Source organism: Populus alba, chromosome 8, assembly GCF_005239225.2.
Source record: "Populus alba chromosome 8, ASM523922v2, whole genome shotgun sequence".
Lineage (NCBI taxonomy): Eukaryota > Viridiplantae > Streptophyta > Magnoliopsida > Malpighiales > Salicaceae > Populus > Populus alba.
Genome location: NC_133291.1, coordinates 8,649,382 through 8,665,264, shown reverse-complemented (window position 1 = coordinate 8,665,264; position 15,883 = coordinate 8,649,382). Strand labels below are relative to the sequence as shown.

The following is a 15,883-nucleotide window of genomic DNA, read 5'->3' as shown; positions in this document are numbered from 1 at the left end:
CAATTTCATGTCAGATTTATCTATTTATTTTAAAAAAGAGCACAGTTTCGTCCACTTGTACAATATTATATATTTTCCTCTTTCGTTTTTATTGAACATGAGATAGGCTTGCCGGACTGGCTAATCACTTGCACTCGAATAAACTCGTGTTTGAAAAATGTAGTGATGAAGATATTGAAAAACTGAGTTTGAAAAACTCGAATGTTTATTTCCTGTTCTAGTTTTTTTTTTTTTTTAAAAAAAAATTAATTCATTATTTTGTATTCTCGTGTGCTTTTCCTTTAAGGTCTTTTCATCTATTTAGCATGAAATTTTTTTACAGTTAATATGTTTCTTTCTTATTTGGGGGTTTATGAGTTCAAATATATTATTTTATGTTTTTATGCTTTTCATTCCTGGTATTTTCATACTTTTATAGGATTTATTATGTTGATGATAAAACAAAATAGATCACACACTATATATTAATTGAAATTGTTTCAGCCTTAGTGCCTTACTATATATATATATATATTGGAAAATGAATATGATGACACTTTCTTACTATTCTTTTATATATTTGATAGTAAATTTTACGTAATCAAGTCTTAAGAATATAATATATCACCGATATATTTACAAAAAAAAAAGTCATGAAGAAAGATGATTATTTTTTGAAAATATGATAAAAGCCATGACCACTACACAATTACAAATTGCAACAAGGGACCCCATACCACGCATAGAACTCTCTCAACTCAAGACAAAGCTGGAAAGTCAACGATCTGGTAAACCGCCAAGTGGTATACCTAAATCCTCCGTTTCTTCGCTGTTAGATTCACTGCCCTGTCAAAACCGGGCCGTGGATCCTCAAATCTGAACGTCAAAACTAACGGAGGGATAGAGAAAAACAAAAAAGAGAACAAGACAAAAAAAGGACAACTGGCACATGACATGTCAGGAGATGGATGGGTGGATGATCAACTTTTTAAGCTAAGCAAAAGCATCCCCTGAAACAAAGAAAACAAAAGGTGTCAAAATCAACTCATGTCTTTGCTACTCATCCCTACCTGATTATTACATTACAAAGTGTAGTGCTTGATTTTTAAAAGTGATGGCGGCAGACTTTCAAGAATCATTTAGCAGCAGCATTAGCTTTCAGGTACCTAATCTTCTTCCTGAACATCATCTAATTATTTCTTAACGTGTTGTTTATTTATTTATCAGTGATTAATATTACTTGAAAATTATGTGGATTATTAAGTTGTTCTGGTATAATGTTCTTTCTCTTTTGGGGGTGTCATCAAACTTTCTTCGTTGGTCTGAATAAAGAAAGAAAGAAAGAAAGAAGAGATCTTCTAGTTCTGTGATACTCGAGGGTTGTTTGCTTGAATTTGTTTTGCTCCTTTGCTGTTCTGCTAGTGAGGTTAAGTTGTGAACTTGTTAAGATCTTAATGTCTACTGGTTTGGACTGGACAGGCAGATTCTTTGCACTCGTCCATATCATTTGGAAGATTTGAGAGTGAGGACTTGCCTTGGGAGAGAAGATCGTCTTTTTCTCACAATAGGTATCTCGAAGAGGTTGAGAAATGCTCAAAACCAGGTTCTGTAATTGAGAAGAAAGCTTATTTTGAAGCCCATTTCAAGAAAAAGGGTATTCTGCTACCAGGTTCCTTTGATGGCCTAAATGGGAGAGGATGCCAGAACGGGGAAAATGATGGTTATGAAAACTTGGGTCAACGAGAAGAAGATATTTTGGATGGAAGTTGCAATTATTTTCATTCTGAGGATGATGAGCTGCTGGATAATGTGGACTTCAACGGATTTGATAATGGAAACGACGGGGGCGAATTTGAGTATGTACATGACGAGAATCATCATGCTCACTTTGATGAGAGTCCTGTAGGTTCTGAATATCACGGAGAATGTGAAGTCATTGAATGTCAAAGGGAGGATCCTGTTGTTTTGCCTTCTGAATCTCGCTTGGAAGCTGCTGTGGACGATGCTGATGTTTTGGTCAAAGGCGTGGATGAAGATGTTAAACCTGAGGAAGTACATCAAATTGAAACCATGCGTGATGAGTTGCGTCTCAACAATGACAGACAAGAAATGGGAATGAAATCTAACCTCGAGGCTAATGCTGCCAATGTAGATGAATCGTCTACGGAGATTGATCTGTCTCCTAAAAGTGGAACAACCAAGGATCTTGACAACACTAGTGCAGGGCATCGACAAAATCTTTCTTCAAAGGTGCTGAAAAGTAAAATATCTGCTTTACAATCAATAGCCAGTCAAAGCAAGAACACATGCACACACACTCACACAAGAGCAACAAAATGGCGGTAAATCTTGCTTCATGTTAGGTGAAATCCAGGCCTATATGCAATTACCATTAATTTTTTTGTTGTTATTCTCGCTATCATTTTATATTCATGGTAAGTGGACCTGCGATTTACAGTTCTTGATATTTCTTATCCTAGTCGAGAGCTTCTGATGAAAGTAAATCTACGAAGCCCAGAATGAAGTCTCTGATTAATGGCAGTCCAGTCCAGAAGATCCTTGCCAACGTCGCAAAAACTGCTGCAAGAAATCAGAATATAAGAGAAAGAGAAACACCACAAAGAGCAAAATCAGAAAAGCAGTCATCACGAACTGCCACTCCTACTAGACGTTTGTTGCATAGAGCTAAAAACGAAGAGGTGAGCATTTCGATTAGTTTGAAATCGATATTCTAAACTTGCTGATCTTTCATTTTCATTTCGACTTCATGTTTAGTTAAAGCACCTCTTGATGTTGCTTTTATGTACTTCAAAATTTCTTTTTATACTCAGAATTCTGAAAGTGGCAATTCAAGGTTACATCCTGTGAATAAAAGGTACTTGCCATTTCTTGCAAATTGCAAACCTGCATCTTCCATGGTTTCGGACTTTAAAATGTCCATATTTTTGTGCAGTGAAAAGGAACCAAGAGTGAAGAAATTTGAATCTCCATCCTCTAGATCAAAAAGAGTAGAACCTATTGCTCATCTAAGCACGAACAGGTCTGTAACATTCATCATCAGTCGATATTATAATGTCTTAACATGTTTCATTTCCTGGACTTAGATATAGAGTAATTGTGACGCAGAACTAAGCAGAATGCTAGTTCAATAAAGCCAGACACAAGGCCAAGTGCCTTAACCTTCAGTTTCAAGAGTGATGAAAGAGCAGAAAGGAGAAAAGAGGTGAGCAAGCTTGCTGCTGTTTGAAATTAAAGTGTTCTGTGGCTAGCAGTGAGATTTATATGCTTAGTCATTTTCTCTTTTGTTAAATAATTCATCAGTTCTATATGAAGTTGGAAGAAAAATGGCATGCTAAGGAGGCAGAAATGAATCAGATTCAGGCAAAAACACAAGTATGTAAAAAATTGTCTAATAGTTCTGGCTTTTGTTGTTGTCAATAAGTGGATTGATATTGTACATTGGCTATTGGGACTTGCGATACTTGTCTGAGTCATCTAAAAAGCCAAATTTAATAATAATCTGAAAGTTTCTCATTGTGCCATGGATCATCCCTTAAGGAGAGTGAAGCTTAATAATGAACTAAAGCAGCCATCTTGCAATATAAAATATTTTTTCAAGACTTCAATTGATATCAAATGAATGTATTACTGTTATAGCAGGAAAAGACGGAAGCTGAAATTAAACAATTCAGGAAAAGCCTTAATTTCAAAGCTACACCCATGCCTTCATTCTATCATGTAGCTGTACCACCGGCCTCCAATGGAAACAAGGTACAATAGCATTTTTGGCATTTTGCCTTTGTCTTACTTCAGTCTACATTTATGGCCAAAAACGTAATAAATCCAATCTGTCTTGACAGATTGGTGTATGTGTGGATTAGCTATTGTGTTGTTTTGTATTTTTTCTGCTTTCCAATTACTAATGATCTGATCGTAATTATTGTAGAAGTGAGATCAGCATATTATCTTATGTAATCTTAGGCTTTTTGATTATTTGATTTTATTCTCAAAACTCTTAAGAGTGTGTTTTACCTTGATTTCACTTGTGGAATTGGTTTTCTTATTGTTTTGCTTAATGCAAGTCTCATCAACTTAATTTGTTATGGATCTTGCCAGCAGTATATATGTGTGCACACATATGCAAGCACATGTTAACAGGTATACATTGTTGTTGAGAAAGAACTATCTAGTTGAAAAATCCATTATTTATGAAAAGGAAACTAATATAAACTGAGAAAGTTGAAGTTGAAAAATCCATTATTTATGAATGGAAGGGGAACTCTATATGCATTTTCTACTACAAGTTAATAATAGCACAGTAAGAGAAAAGGTGTGAGGAAAAAAGTGTTCTCAAGGATGGTATGCCTTGTTGTCAGAGTATGGCTATAGGGATTTTATGAGAATGTCACTAAATTAGCGTGGCTTTCATCCTAAATCAATAATTATATTCTCTAAAATATAATTTTCCACTCCAATATCTTCACGGTTCAGCCTTAAGCTCTTCTTTGTTAGCTCCTGCTTGACCTTCTCTGTGTAATTTTTCAAACTATGACCCTAAATGTGATAATTTGTTCTTTTCCTCAAGCAGTTTTGTGTTTTTGCTGTCTGAACTTCACACTATTAGTTGGCAGAATTAAAGCCAGCCTTTTGCATTTCTATCTCAGGCTTCATTATCTAAAACCAAACCAGCTAAAGCACGGCACAAGTCAACAAGTCCAGCGAGTGAAGCTGCTGCTAAGCCACAATTGCTTTCCAGGGACGGACAAGACCAAGCCCTCTCTGCTAATGAATTTGTGAAAACAACTAATCAGCCTGAACCCTCAGAAAGAACCGATCATCCTCCAACAAAGGTTTCTGAAGCTCTCGATACTTCACCAACCAACAATAGCAGGCACAATCCAGAAGCTCTAACTAAAACTGGTGTCACTGGTAAGAACGTGAGAGGAGGGAAGGTGAAGGATCCTAATTTCCAAAGGCATCGAGTATCACAAAGTACCAAAGTACCAAAAGACCGGAAGTTTGAGGGAAAGGCAAAAATGGGAAACCACAGAAGTAGCAGTGAGATGTTGAGGAATAGTATAAAACGCATTGGAATTGGAAGTAATTCTGGAATGGGTCATCTAGCTGTTGGTGTAGCCTCCTGAACTGAGCTGCTTTGACCATTTTCTAAACATACTACACCTCTGTATATCAAGGTATTGTTAGCATGTTTGGTACCATGAATTTGAATACAATTTCAAGAGAATGAGGGTCATATTGGGGTGGGGTGAGAGCACCCTTGTTCTTTATCAGCAGCTTTGAAATGACAAATCATCCCAAGTCAACTATTCATGGCGTTTTCCTCCATGCGTGCAGCGAAATCTACAACGAACCCAGAATAGGTAATTAAGAATGGTGGCATGTTGTCTGACAGTTCTTAAATTTGCCGGTCGTTCTTGCCATCTCATCAACAGTAGTTAGTCTAGTGAGCTAAGGTAATAAAAGCACATTGCCTCTTGCATCATGTTCTGTGCCGAGCATCAAAATAGAGAAAATGGGATCGTAATGGTAGCAAACTATATTGTAAAAACATGTATGTTATTTGATTCCCCCCCCCCCTCAAGTATAATGAACTATGAGATGACCGTTGTTTATTTGATGGAGATTTTGTTTACTAATTTATTAAAAGAAAAAAAAAATCAGCAACGTTTCTGAATACAGATTATAACATGCTCCAGCTTAGAATGGCCCGTATCAACTCAAAAAATTCTATAACAGAGCACAATAAACTAAATAGAGAAAGAAGATATGCCGGGAAATTATGCGACGACCCTTGGACGTATCACCCTCAAGCCAACAGAAACAACCCGATGCAATAGAGGCGGCTGGGTGACGCCTCAGGTCAGTAACTTTGGGTTTTTGCATGCCAAACTTGACTGACAGCTCTTGGAGTTGTTCTTTTCAATTATTGAAATGGTGGGGAAAAAATTCTCTGATTGGTGTTTATTTTGCTAAAGGATGTGCAATGATGTCAGAGAAAGTGAGGTTTCCTTTCTAATAAAGCAATTAGATTTAACCGCATAGGCTAACATGCACATAAACAGTAGGGCCCAGAAGACATATCCTATGCAAATTTAGCCAAGTGATGATGAAACGAGGTATTGATGCAGACAAGAGATATAAAGCTTAACCTTTAAGATTAATCTATTAATTCCAGCCTTGCAAAGATAGACTCTTATTCTTCAATGTTTGCTTGATTATTTAATAGAATTTGGTTTTTTTTTTAATTAATATGAATATTCGGATCAGCTTGCATTTATCTTGACTAATCTTATAACCATGAAGTTAACAATGATTTAAGCTTCCAATAGTTATTATATTAGAAAACACGAGACTCAAACTTAAGATCATAAGGGTAATAAATTTTTTAATTCTAAGCTATTATAATTAGACCATTTACTAGATTAGATTGTGAAAATTTGGTTTTATTATTATTTGTTGAAACTTTTTATTAATTGAGGTCTTGGCCATCGTTCAAGTGACCCTCCCTTGCTTAAGCCGTCTCTAGTTAGTTTCTTGCTATTCTAGAACGAGAAATGATGGATATTCTTTACTTGAAAGGAATTTCATCCTTGCTGAACTTGTACATAAGCTTCACATGAATGGTGAATCATGAATTGTGAGACCCATTCTATAAAACGCCAAGGAGTAATTATTCCAATGCAAAACAGACAGAACTAAACTGAACTAACCGGTTGAAAAGATGAAGTTCTCTTCTCTCTCTCTCTTTGTTTTTTTTTTTTTTTTTTTGCAGAACAGGAGTCTCGATAAAAGTGAGACTCCATGACAGGGTTCTTAAATCTCCATCCATCCCTGTTAAAAAGTGTACTGGTGTTTTTTTTCCAAAGTATAATCAGGAAAAGAAAAGAAAACAATACTACTAGCGTCATGAGTGTTCTAGCTGTATAGGAGCCCGTTCAATAATGTTTCAACCCCGCCACTATGATTCATACACCTCATCCATAAATAAACAAAGGATAAAGTGCAAGTTCCCAATAAAGACATCGAGACACAAAAAAGAAAAAAGAAAACTTTCAGAAAAAAGATACAATGAAAGAAAACGAATAGGAAAAGAAAAGGGAAAAAGCAAATTACTTTATATCTTAATTAAATATCATCCTCTCCTTCTCCACAAAGCTCTTGAACCATCTTACGTATCAATTAAGATTTTTGAACTAGATATATATCCTTAGCCACCATACAAACTCCCTAAAGTTACCTTCTATCACGTCACTTCTATCTTCTTTTTTCCCTTATTGTTTGTTTTTTATAGTAGTAATGACAATTCATACCCGTGAGTAGTATTTTTTTATATTTATATTTATTTTATTATTTATCAAATAAAAAATTTAGATATTCATAAATTCTTTATTGGATTTCAAATATAGAATGAATATTTGTTATCTATTATTATTTATTAATTAATAATAAATAAAATAGTTAATATATATATTGTGTGTTTTATGTTAATATTAATGTGTCTTTATCATGTTGTGTCGAAAGAATCTGAATATTCTATAAATATATTTATATAATATAAATATATAATCCGGTTTATATTCAGATTTCAGATTGGATTTCACAATATTCATATCTAAACAATATTTATCCATTCAGGTTCGGTTGATATCCATTAGATTCGGATTAAATTATCATCTCTATTTTTCAGTTTATGCAAAAGTATATTATATTTAAAATAATTTTTGAACATGGAGACCTATTTTTTAATTCCAGTCAAAAACAGGTTTTATTTTATGCTGGAAATTTTACTTCTCATAGTTTTTGAATTTTATTGACTAAAAAAGAAGCACGCCCCTCCCCCCCCACCGATTCTAATTATATCAGACCAATCCTTCACGTTATTTTCCCAGCTAAAACAAGTGAATACAGTTTCCTGTTTTCCTTCATTATAACATACAAAAGCATCTTAAAGGACAAGTAACAAATAATAGGAAACGAATAACTAAACAATTATCTTGCAATTAAATTCTAGCTAATGGCTCTCTACAGCTGGTAAAGAAAGAAAAAAAAACATAGCAAACTGGTGATGCTTTTTCTCCTCCTCGCAAGACATAAATTCAAACATTGCCGACTAATTAATTAAGCCTAATTATGAATTTATCAGCACAGATGGCGATAAAATTACATAAAGATTAATTCTTCACTCACTTCAACAACCAAAAACGAGATGCAGAAAAGCAAAAGCAAGAATATTAGATGCGGCCACCATGAGAGTTGGAAGACTATTGGTTGCCAAAGACGCGTCAGTTTGATGAGGAGGCTTCCTGTAGTAGAATGGGAAATAAGGCAAGATAGGGTCAGGAGGTGGAAGACCATACAAGTTGTTGCCAAAAGGTGGAGGAGGGTAGAATGGTAAATTCCCAGTCGGAGAAGGGTATCCAGGAGGCGAGTATGATCCTGCTGACTGAGATGGTGGAGACGGTGGTGTTATCACAGTTGGGGTACCGGTCCCCGTGGGAGGAGGATAACAAGGATAGGGGCACACGTCGTCGGACGTGGCCGGGCTAGGAAGATTGGCAAGTACGGATGTGAAGAAGAGGACGGAGAGAGTTAGGGTTAAGTTAATGTCCATTTTTGTTAGGTAGGAGATAGAAGAGAGGAAACGAGAGACAGGAGTGAACACGAAGGGGGTGTGAGTGATGTTATGGGGAGTGACTTATGAGGAGACTTTAGGTTTTGGATTCTTTGGTCATGGCACGCCGAGGCATGAAGAATGGAAAGGAAAAGGGGGCTTCAAGGGCAAAAGAATTAGAAAGCAAGTTGCAGCTATTGTCTTTAAAGTTTGTTTGGCATTGTGTGGTTGTTTTTGAAATAGCTTTTTGTGTCGAAATATATACTAATAATATTTTTTTATTTTTTAAAAATTATTTTTAATATTAGCACATCAAAACGATCTAAAAAATACAAACGATACTCAATTTTAACAAAAACAAAAAAATTCAAAATTTAACGAAACACAGGTTGAGACACAGCCAAACACTCTCTTGATTTGGTGAGGATTGATTAAAAGAGGTGACACCTGGGCCCCATGAAACTCCGAACCTTCTCTCCGATGACCTTAGAATGAAGACAAAGGTCGGCTACTAAGACAATGATACAGGAGAAGTGTTGCGATAACATGTGTAAATTGTCATTCAAGTATTACCCATGAGAAATAACCAATAAATTCATTTTTCTCTTTTTTTCTTAATAAATGCTTGGGTCTCAGCTCTCTTAGCATTCACAAGATGTGACCTCAGAACAAAATTAGGTAGGACTTCAATTTTTTCTTCCAGACACAGCTAGGTCTTCATCTTGAAATGTAGCAATAATAATTATCCTCTAACCAACTCGAAATCGGATACCTTATTTTGTTGAATTCAGAATCCCTAGTTATAGCTTGGAAAGGCTTGTGGGGTATTTGGTTAATTTCTATCATCCACTACTCTTTCTTATTACTGGAATTTCCTTTCAAGCATAGAATAGCGTCTCGTGATGGATTAAAAGCTGTCAAATCACTACTTGTTGCTAGAAAAACCCCCCTGCACAGGGAGTTTTTGTTTATTTATCTATTTTCATCTACCCTGTGAGGGAAATTAAAACAGGGGCTATGCACTTAACTATATTAGCATAGCAGATAGTAGCGATGTTCTGCTGGGTCACCGGTCGGACAATGACATAAAAAAAAACAACGCCTCAGTTGCCAAAAAGCAATCTGGCTCAAAGGGAATGCCTGTTTGGTAATTTGTTTTAAAAGTGTTTTTAAAAAAATTTAAATTTTATTTTTATTTTTGCTTTGAATTAATATATTTTTGATGTTTTTAAATTATTTTGATGTATTAATCTAAAAAAATAATTTTTTAAAAATAAAAAAATATTATCAATATATTTTTTTTAAATAAAATTTATTTTGAAAAGTAAAAACAATCATGCTCAAGCATGCTCGCAGTCAGGTCGCTTTTTCCCCTGGAGTTTGGAGTTCAATAAGTTCCTCTCTGTTTGAAGGATAGCCACGTTTTTTGATGACTCCAGTAAATGTAAATTGTTTCTTTTTCTAGCAACTTCTACACGGGTTGATTTTAATTTTCCAATTGTACGGAACAGCAAACTTCGATTATTAAACTATTGAAAGCGATTAGCTTTCCAAAGGAGAGTGAACTTTAATATGGAAAGCGAACGTAATTCCTGGGTCGAAAGTGCTAGTTGAAGTTTGTGTTTGCTGTTTCGAGTCTTCAAAAGCATATGAATTTTTGAAGATCTCAATTAAGTTTATTCGAGTTCTTACGTGGGTACTGCTGCCTGCCTCGAACTCATCGAGATTGTACCTTTCTTTTCCTTTTCTTTCCCTTTCCCCTCTTCAGCTCTGGTCTTGATACGAATTCGATTGGTGATCTCTAAGTATAAAGATCAACAAAATTAAGGCGACATGCATATGCTCCTCAAAACAAGCCAATCACATGCTTTCCCATCAATTGCTTCAATATAAAAACACTGATCCATTCCCAAATGAAACACGTTCTTGATCTTTGCTCCAAATAGAATATTTTTCAGTCTACACGTGTCTGTAGAGATGTTACAATATCATGATGTTGGGATCAAAACTTGACATATAAACTTTCATAAATTGAATTAACTAGACATAAATATGTTGTTTCATTAAAAAAAACAGTAATATAATTTAAATATGAAATCTAGCTAGCCCAAATGAATATTCTTTTTACTACCACTCAAACTATCATATGAGAGACATTAAAAACGTAATTGATTATCATATGTACTAGAAGATGGAACTCTATACCTACCATGTGATAAATATATGTCCTCTCGAGATTGTGGGGTTCCATAATAGAACGAGCCTTGGAAAAAGTTAGCAGCAGGTTAAGAGAGTCCAATTAATTTGATGACTAAATTATTTTGCTGACTTCGAAAGTCTTGTTCAATCACTATAAACTGATTCCTCAAGCAATGAAGATTGTTGGGTGGAGCTGGAAAGTAAACAAATTGAGTGATTTTGACGTCTTTGTTAACCTCCAACGTAAAAAAATTGAGTAACGACGACAAATTGGCTTACATAACCTTCATAAAGTGTCGTCGTTACAAACGAAAAATAGAAGAAGAGAGACTTGAGGCACATTTGGAACACGATATTCCTTTTTTAAAAAATATATATATCCCGTTCCTGTCATGGTCTCAATTAATTGGATTTACAGAAACCACAAAGTTAGGTGGAGTCTTTTTCCTAAATTTCATCATGTCGGTGGAATTAGCTTTGTAGTACATGCTTTGTTTTTAATTTTTCTTTTCTTTTTGCTAAAGGAGCACTTATTTTTGACGTGCAGTTGTAGTGATGGACTTATAGCTACAAAACATTGATTCCATTAATTTCCGAACCCATTTAACATTTAGCACATGTTTACGTGAGTGCTTAGAGTTCATTCAGAAAACCATTGTTGAAAAAGTTAAGGAATTGTGCTACGTCAAGGATCTCGAAGCCCAAACACAAACCTGTCATCTTACAAGCTTTATAGCGTAACTTTCTTTCGGTTGTTTTTATCTGGGAATTGAATCCTTCTTTCAAACAGAAAATAAAATAAAATATGTGGGATAAAAGTGGACGGTGTTAGATCTGGATTTGCTCCGTCCAGTTTTGATCTGAAAATATCCAAATCCGTCATTCAATTTTATTTCCAACTCAGTTGGATTGGGCTGCAAGTTATCCACCTAGTGGGTACCCGTTAGAAATTGAACCACGTCGTCAACGATTTTTGTGCCTGTCGGTAGAGAGGTCAAGTAAGTAGCAAATTGTTCGGCAGAGGAGCGCCGTGTCAATAACCCAATTGATTTCGTGGCCTCCCTTAAGTTATTTCTTTTCTTTTTTCTTCCTCTGTTTCCACCCTTTTTTCTGTACCTGATTTACTTATTTTTAATATAACTGTCTCCTCAATGGTTATAATTACAAATTAGCAAATCATTTGATTTTTTTTAAAAAAACTATTAGTTGTATTTATCTACAAATCAATCCTAAGCATCGATTTATTTAATATATATGAGGGAAGCCAAGTCGATGAATGGGGTCTGGTATGAGTGGGAAAGCTAGTTATCTTACCAAATTAAGTTAATTTAGCCAATTTTGTGATGTTTCATCTACATACTAAAGCAATCCACAGCCACTTGACCACCTGGCTGCATCTAGTATAATGATAAAAATCAAAACCAAAAAAGAAGAAGATAAAGAGGAGGCTAAGGGGATGGTGTTTAAAAATGTAGTAGTGATTGATTTTTAAGTATATTTAAAATTGTCTCATCAAGATCTTTTTAATGTTATTGAGAGTGTCAAAACAAATTTATGGTATGTTTCTAATAATTTTTATTTTTTTTACATCTCTTTCAGCTATCACATCATTTTATCTCTTTAACCATTATATCTTAAATTCTATCTTTTAGCAATTGAACCTTCATACAAACTCAAGTTAATTTTTGATAAAATTGATTATTTTGAAAAAGAAAAAAAATCACTACAAAACCACTATATTGATATTAAAAACAAGAATATGTTCTACTACTATTGCCAATAGTAATTTTATATAGAAACAATATTAAAAAAAAACAAAATTACATTCAAATTATACTATTTTTCAAATATATATATATATATATTGCCTTCTCTTTACCAATCGAAGTCTTTTTTCAAGATAAAATCCACCAATGAGGCACCCCACACCTGTGACCCACCACAAACCTATTGGCTATTATGTATTAGGGATGTTGATGTGACTGGGTCTTCAATTTGGTGAAACCGAAGTTGATCTCGGAACCGTACCAGACGACATCTGACACATCGGTAATCAGAGCTGATATCTCCACAGACAGAAAATCAGATGGTTGGCATGTCTTCTTTGATCTCACATTTTCTAGTAACAAGGATACGTGGCATTTAGGGGAAGGAGGCTTCAAAGGGACAAATGGCACTTGCCTGGTTATCCAAACTCTGGAACTAATCTCACTGGGCACTGTAGTCGCTGTGGCTTTTGAAAGCTTTGCGTTTAAATTGTTTTGACTTGGGTTATTTTTACAATTGATTTAGATTTAATGATCGTATAAATTTGATTTTAAATTGCATGACACTACTTGTTAAAAGTACGTATTAAAAAACTGTTTAAAACTTTTCGTACGTTGAAAGTTCTTCTCATGGTGATGAGCCACTTTTCAATTTCTTTGATTTTTGACATGTGTTGGCTAATTACATTATGACCTGCTGATAAACATGAAATTAATTATTTTTGTATTTTTAAAATATTTTTTTGTTTTAAATTAATATTTTTAATGTATTAAAATCATTTTGATGTGTTGGATTTAAAAATAAATTTTAAAAAATAAAAAATATATTATTTTAATATATTTCTAAATAAAAAATATTTAAAAAACAACAATTACAAAATAATCCCAGTGTCCCCATCTCATGACCATTAATTGTCCAGTGAAAGCATCATTGACTTGAACTACAGTGAGTGCGTGCAGTCTAATAAGAGAAATCAACTTGGTTTTTTTGTTTAAAAAACAAAATTGGGAACGAACTCAGATTTGTTGAAATTGAACCGTTATCTCTGGTCAGCATGCAAATTAATCATTGACTTATTATCAGATCTAGCTGATTTTTGAAGCGTAAACTATTTAATCAAGGAATCCACGAAGAACTAACCTTGTATTAATTTTAAAAGTGGAATCCATGTGTACAATTTAATGAAGACGTGCCTCAAGACAAGCTAATGGTGGGCCTAACTGATGGCAAGGTTTTTAATTGAAACAAACAGGTGTATCGATGCGCATGCTGGTGGTTGATCCATTATAATCCAAGATAAATAATTAATACAACAGCACCTAATTGTTATTGTACGAATTCACAATTTTTAAAATTAATTTGCAGAGCGAAAACTAACCATTTTTTTTTCCGATCATAAATCATCAGATTAGCAACATCTACATAACAAGAGCAAACAAGGGAAGGATTGCTTAGAAGAAATTATTTACAAATAAAAGGAAAAGGACATAGAAGACTGTTGTTATTCAGGATACTGAGCAATTGAGAGATAATATAAAGCAAGAACCAACCACGTAGATCCTCCTAGCTAGCTATGAGTTTCTCGCGTCCTTAGAATATTTGATCACTCCATCTTAATTAACTTTTCTAAATCCAGGCCTTAAAAGCCAATTCTTACCACCAAGCCTATCAATCCACATCCAATCAAAACCTGCAAACTCACGGCATGGGGGCTAGCAGCATTGACATCTTTGTCAACAGGGTACACTTCCCCTGGTGGACCAGTTATGTAAAGATCATATTTTGGTGGGGCTGGCGGCGGAGGGCAGTAACCTGATGGCGGCTTCTTTGGAGTCGGTGGTGGCTGCACTGGTGCAGGTGGTGGTGGGGGGTATAATTCTGGTGGAGGTGGTGATGGTGGTGGCTGTGATGGTGGTGGTGGTGAGGAATATACTACTGGTGGAAGTGATGGTGGTGGAGGACTTGGATTACATGGCGAGCACTTCTCTCCAGTCGGTCCAGGAACAGTGCTCTCATCAAGCTTCCTTAAATTTAAGCCATGAACCGGAGCCACAACAAAAAGAAGCAAACTTAATAGCATAAAAGAGTTGAAAAAACTCATTTCTAGCAGCATGTGGATCGAGGGGCAGAGATAGAAGTTTGAGAATTGCAAGAGAGATTACTTCGGTGGAGGGATTGAAGGAGTTTGATGGTAGCTGCTGTTTTATGAGAGTATTGGGAGCGAGCAGGGGACTGTGATATAACTAGATAGGCTCAAAAGGTTGTTTGGGCTTTTGGAGCTCTTCGATTTATTATTACAAGTAATTAGAAAGCAAACAGGAGTGAGCGAGAGTTGCTTTCATGGATTTATTTCTTTCTCCTTTCCCCTCCTCTCTTTGCGAGGGCGTTGTTTCCTTCTTTCATACGGTAATCCCCTGTTTTGCATGTGGATGGTCAAGGATTTGGGCCCACCATCTATACTTTCCAGACGTACCACAATGATTAACATGTTCATTAATACATGTATGAATGCGTATTTTTATACGCTCTCCCAATAATTGTATAAAAATGTGCATGTAAAGTTCAACTTCTCTCGTAATCCTTCATGAATAATAGATTAATGTTACTCTTAGGGGATTTTTAGTCGGTGATTAAAAATTTATAAGGATAATCCATGGATGTCATTTGATAATGCCACAAAATTCAGAGTACTAGCAAAGTTACTTTTCACTGCATTTAAATGATAAATGATCACATCAACGGCACAGCCACGATATAGGTTTGGAGGGGGGGGGGTTAAAAACAAAAACTTAAGGGGTGGGGAAAAGATCAAAATTTACTAATTTAAGAGCTAAATTTTATAATTATTCAAGGGGGAGGCAAGGAAAAAAAATAATTTTTGCAGGGGCACCCCTGCCTCCGCCCCTTAATCACATGTTCATGTCCATCTTTTATTCTCCATAATTAAGGACTCCAAGGGTTGGTGACGGGAGATGGGTTTCCTACAAAATAGAGTGTTTTTGTTTTTTAGGGATCACCTAATGATTAAATCAGGAATTTAATTATAAAAAATTGCAGTAAATAAACACTAAGTTATAAGAACAAGAAGGTTTGTTTCTAGTGTATGTATAAGAATTGTTGAGAATAAGTTGTAAGAAAGTGAAGATAATAAACTTCTTTTCTAAGTCGTTTAAAGAGTATTTATAATTTATAATTTTTATTTTTTTTTAACTCAAGGGGTTGTAAGTTTTTTTTCTTTCTTCGTCTCCAAGAAATAGGAAGACCCTTCCAATCAACATTAATATTGATTGTAAATGCCTATTTACA

At 34.9% G+C, this 15,883-nt stretch overlaps 2 protein-coding genes and 1 non-coding gene across 6 annotated transcripts; 1 reads left to right on the top strand and 2 right to left on the bottom strand.

Annotated features, from left to right (window-relative positions):
• The first annotated feature begins 984 nt into the window (after window positions 1–984).
• LOC118039851 (protein WVD2-like 7) lies at window positions 985–5,615 on the top strand. 4 transcript variants are annotated; one of them, XM_035046660.2, is made up of 9 exons: window positions 985–1,141; window positions 1,459–2,229; window positions 2,460–2,678; window positions 2,811–2,854; window positions 2,933–3,019; window positions 3,106–3,202; window positions 3,301–3,372; window positions 3,640–3,750; window positions 4,644–5,615. In XM_035046660.2, the coding sequence occupies exons 1-9, from the start codon at window positions 1,094–1,096 to the stop codon at window positions 5,121–5,123; spliced, it is 1,929 nt and encodes a 642-aa protein (XP_034902551.1). In that variant the 5' UTR covers window positions 985–1,093; the 3' UTR covers window positions 5,124–5,615. The 4 variants fall into 4 exon arrangements, with proteins under 4 accessions (XP_034902551.1, XP_034902550.1, XP_034902553.1 ...); XM_035046659.2 differs by having other exon boundaries at window positions 3,637–3,750; XM_035046662.2 differs by lacking the exon at window positions 3,301–3,372.
• A 2,354-nt stretch (window positions 5,616–7,969) lies between these two features.
• On the bottom strand, window positions 7,970–8,797 carry LOC118039852 (uncharacterized). Its single transcript, XM_035046663.2, has one exon. It carries the CDS (start codon window positions 8,609–8,611, stop codon window positions 8,189–8,191), a length of 423 nt encoding a protein of 140 aa, XP_034902554.1. The 5' UTR covers window positions 8,612–8,797; the 3' UTR covers window positions 7,970–8,188.
• A 3,758-nt stretch (window positions 8,798–12,555) lies between these two features.
• Window positions 12,556–14,985, bottom strand: LOC118040034 (uncharacterized). Its single transcript, XR_012170448.1, has 2 exons — window positions 14,128–14,985; window positions 12,556–13,995 (listed from the first exon to the last, which is right to left on the bottom strand). It is a non-coding gene; the product is annotated as an uncharacterized protein (transcript).
• Between the last annotated feature and the right edge of the window lie 898 nt (window positions 14,986–15,883).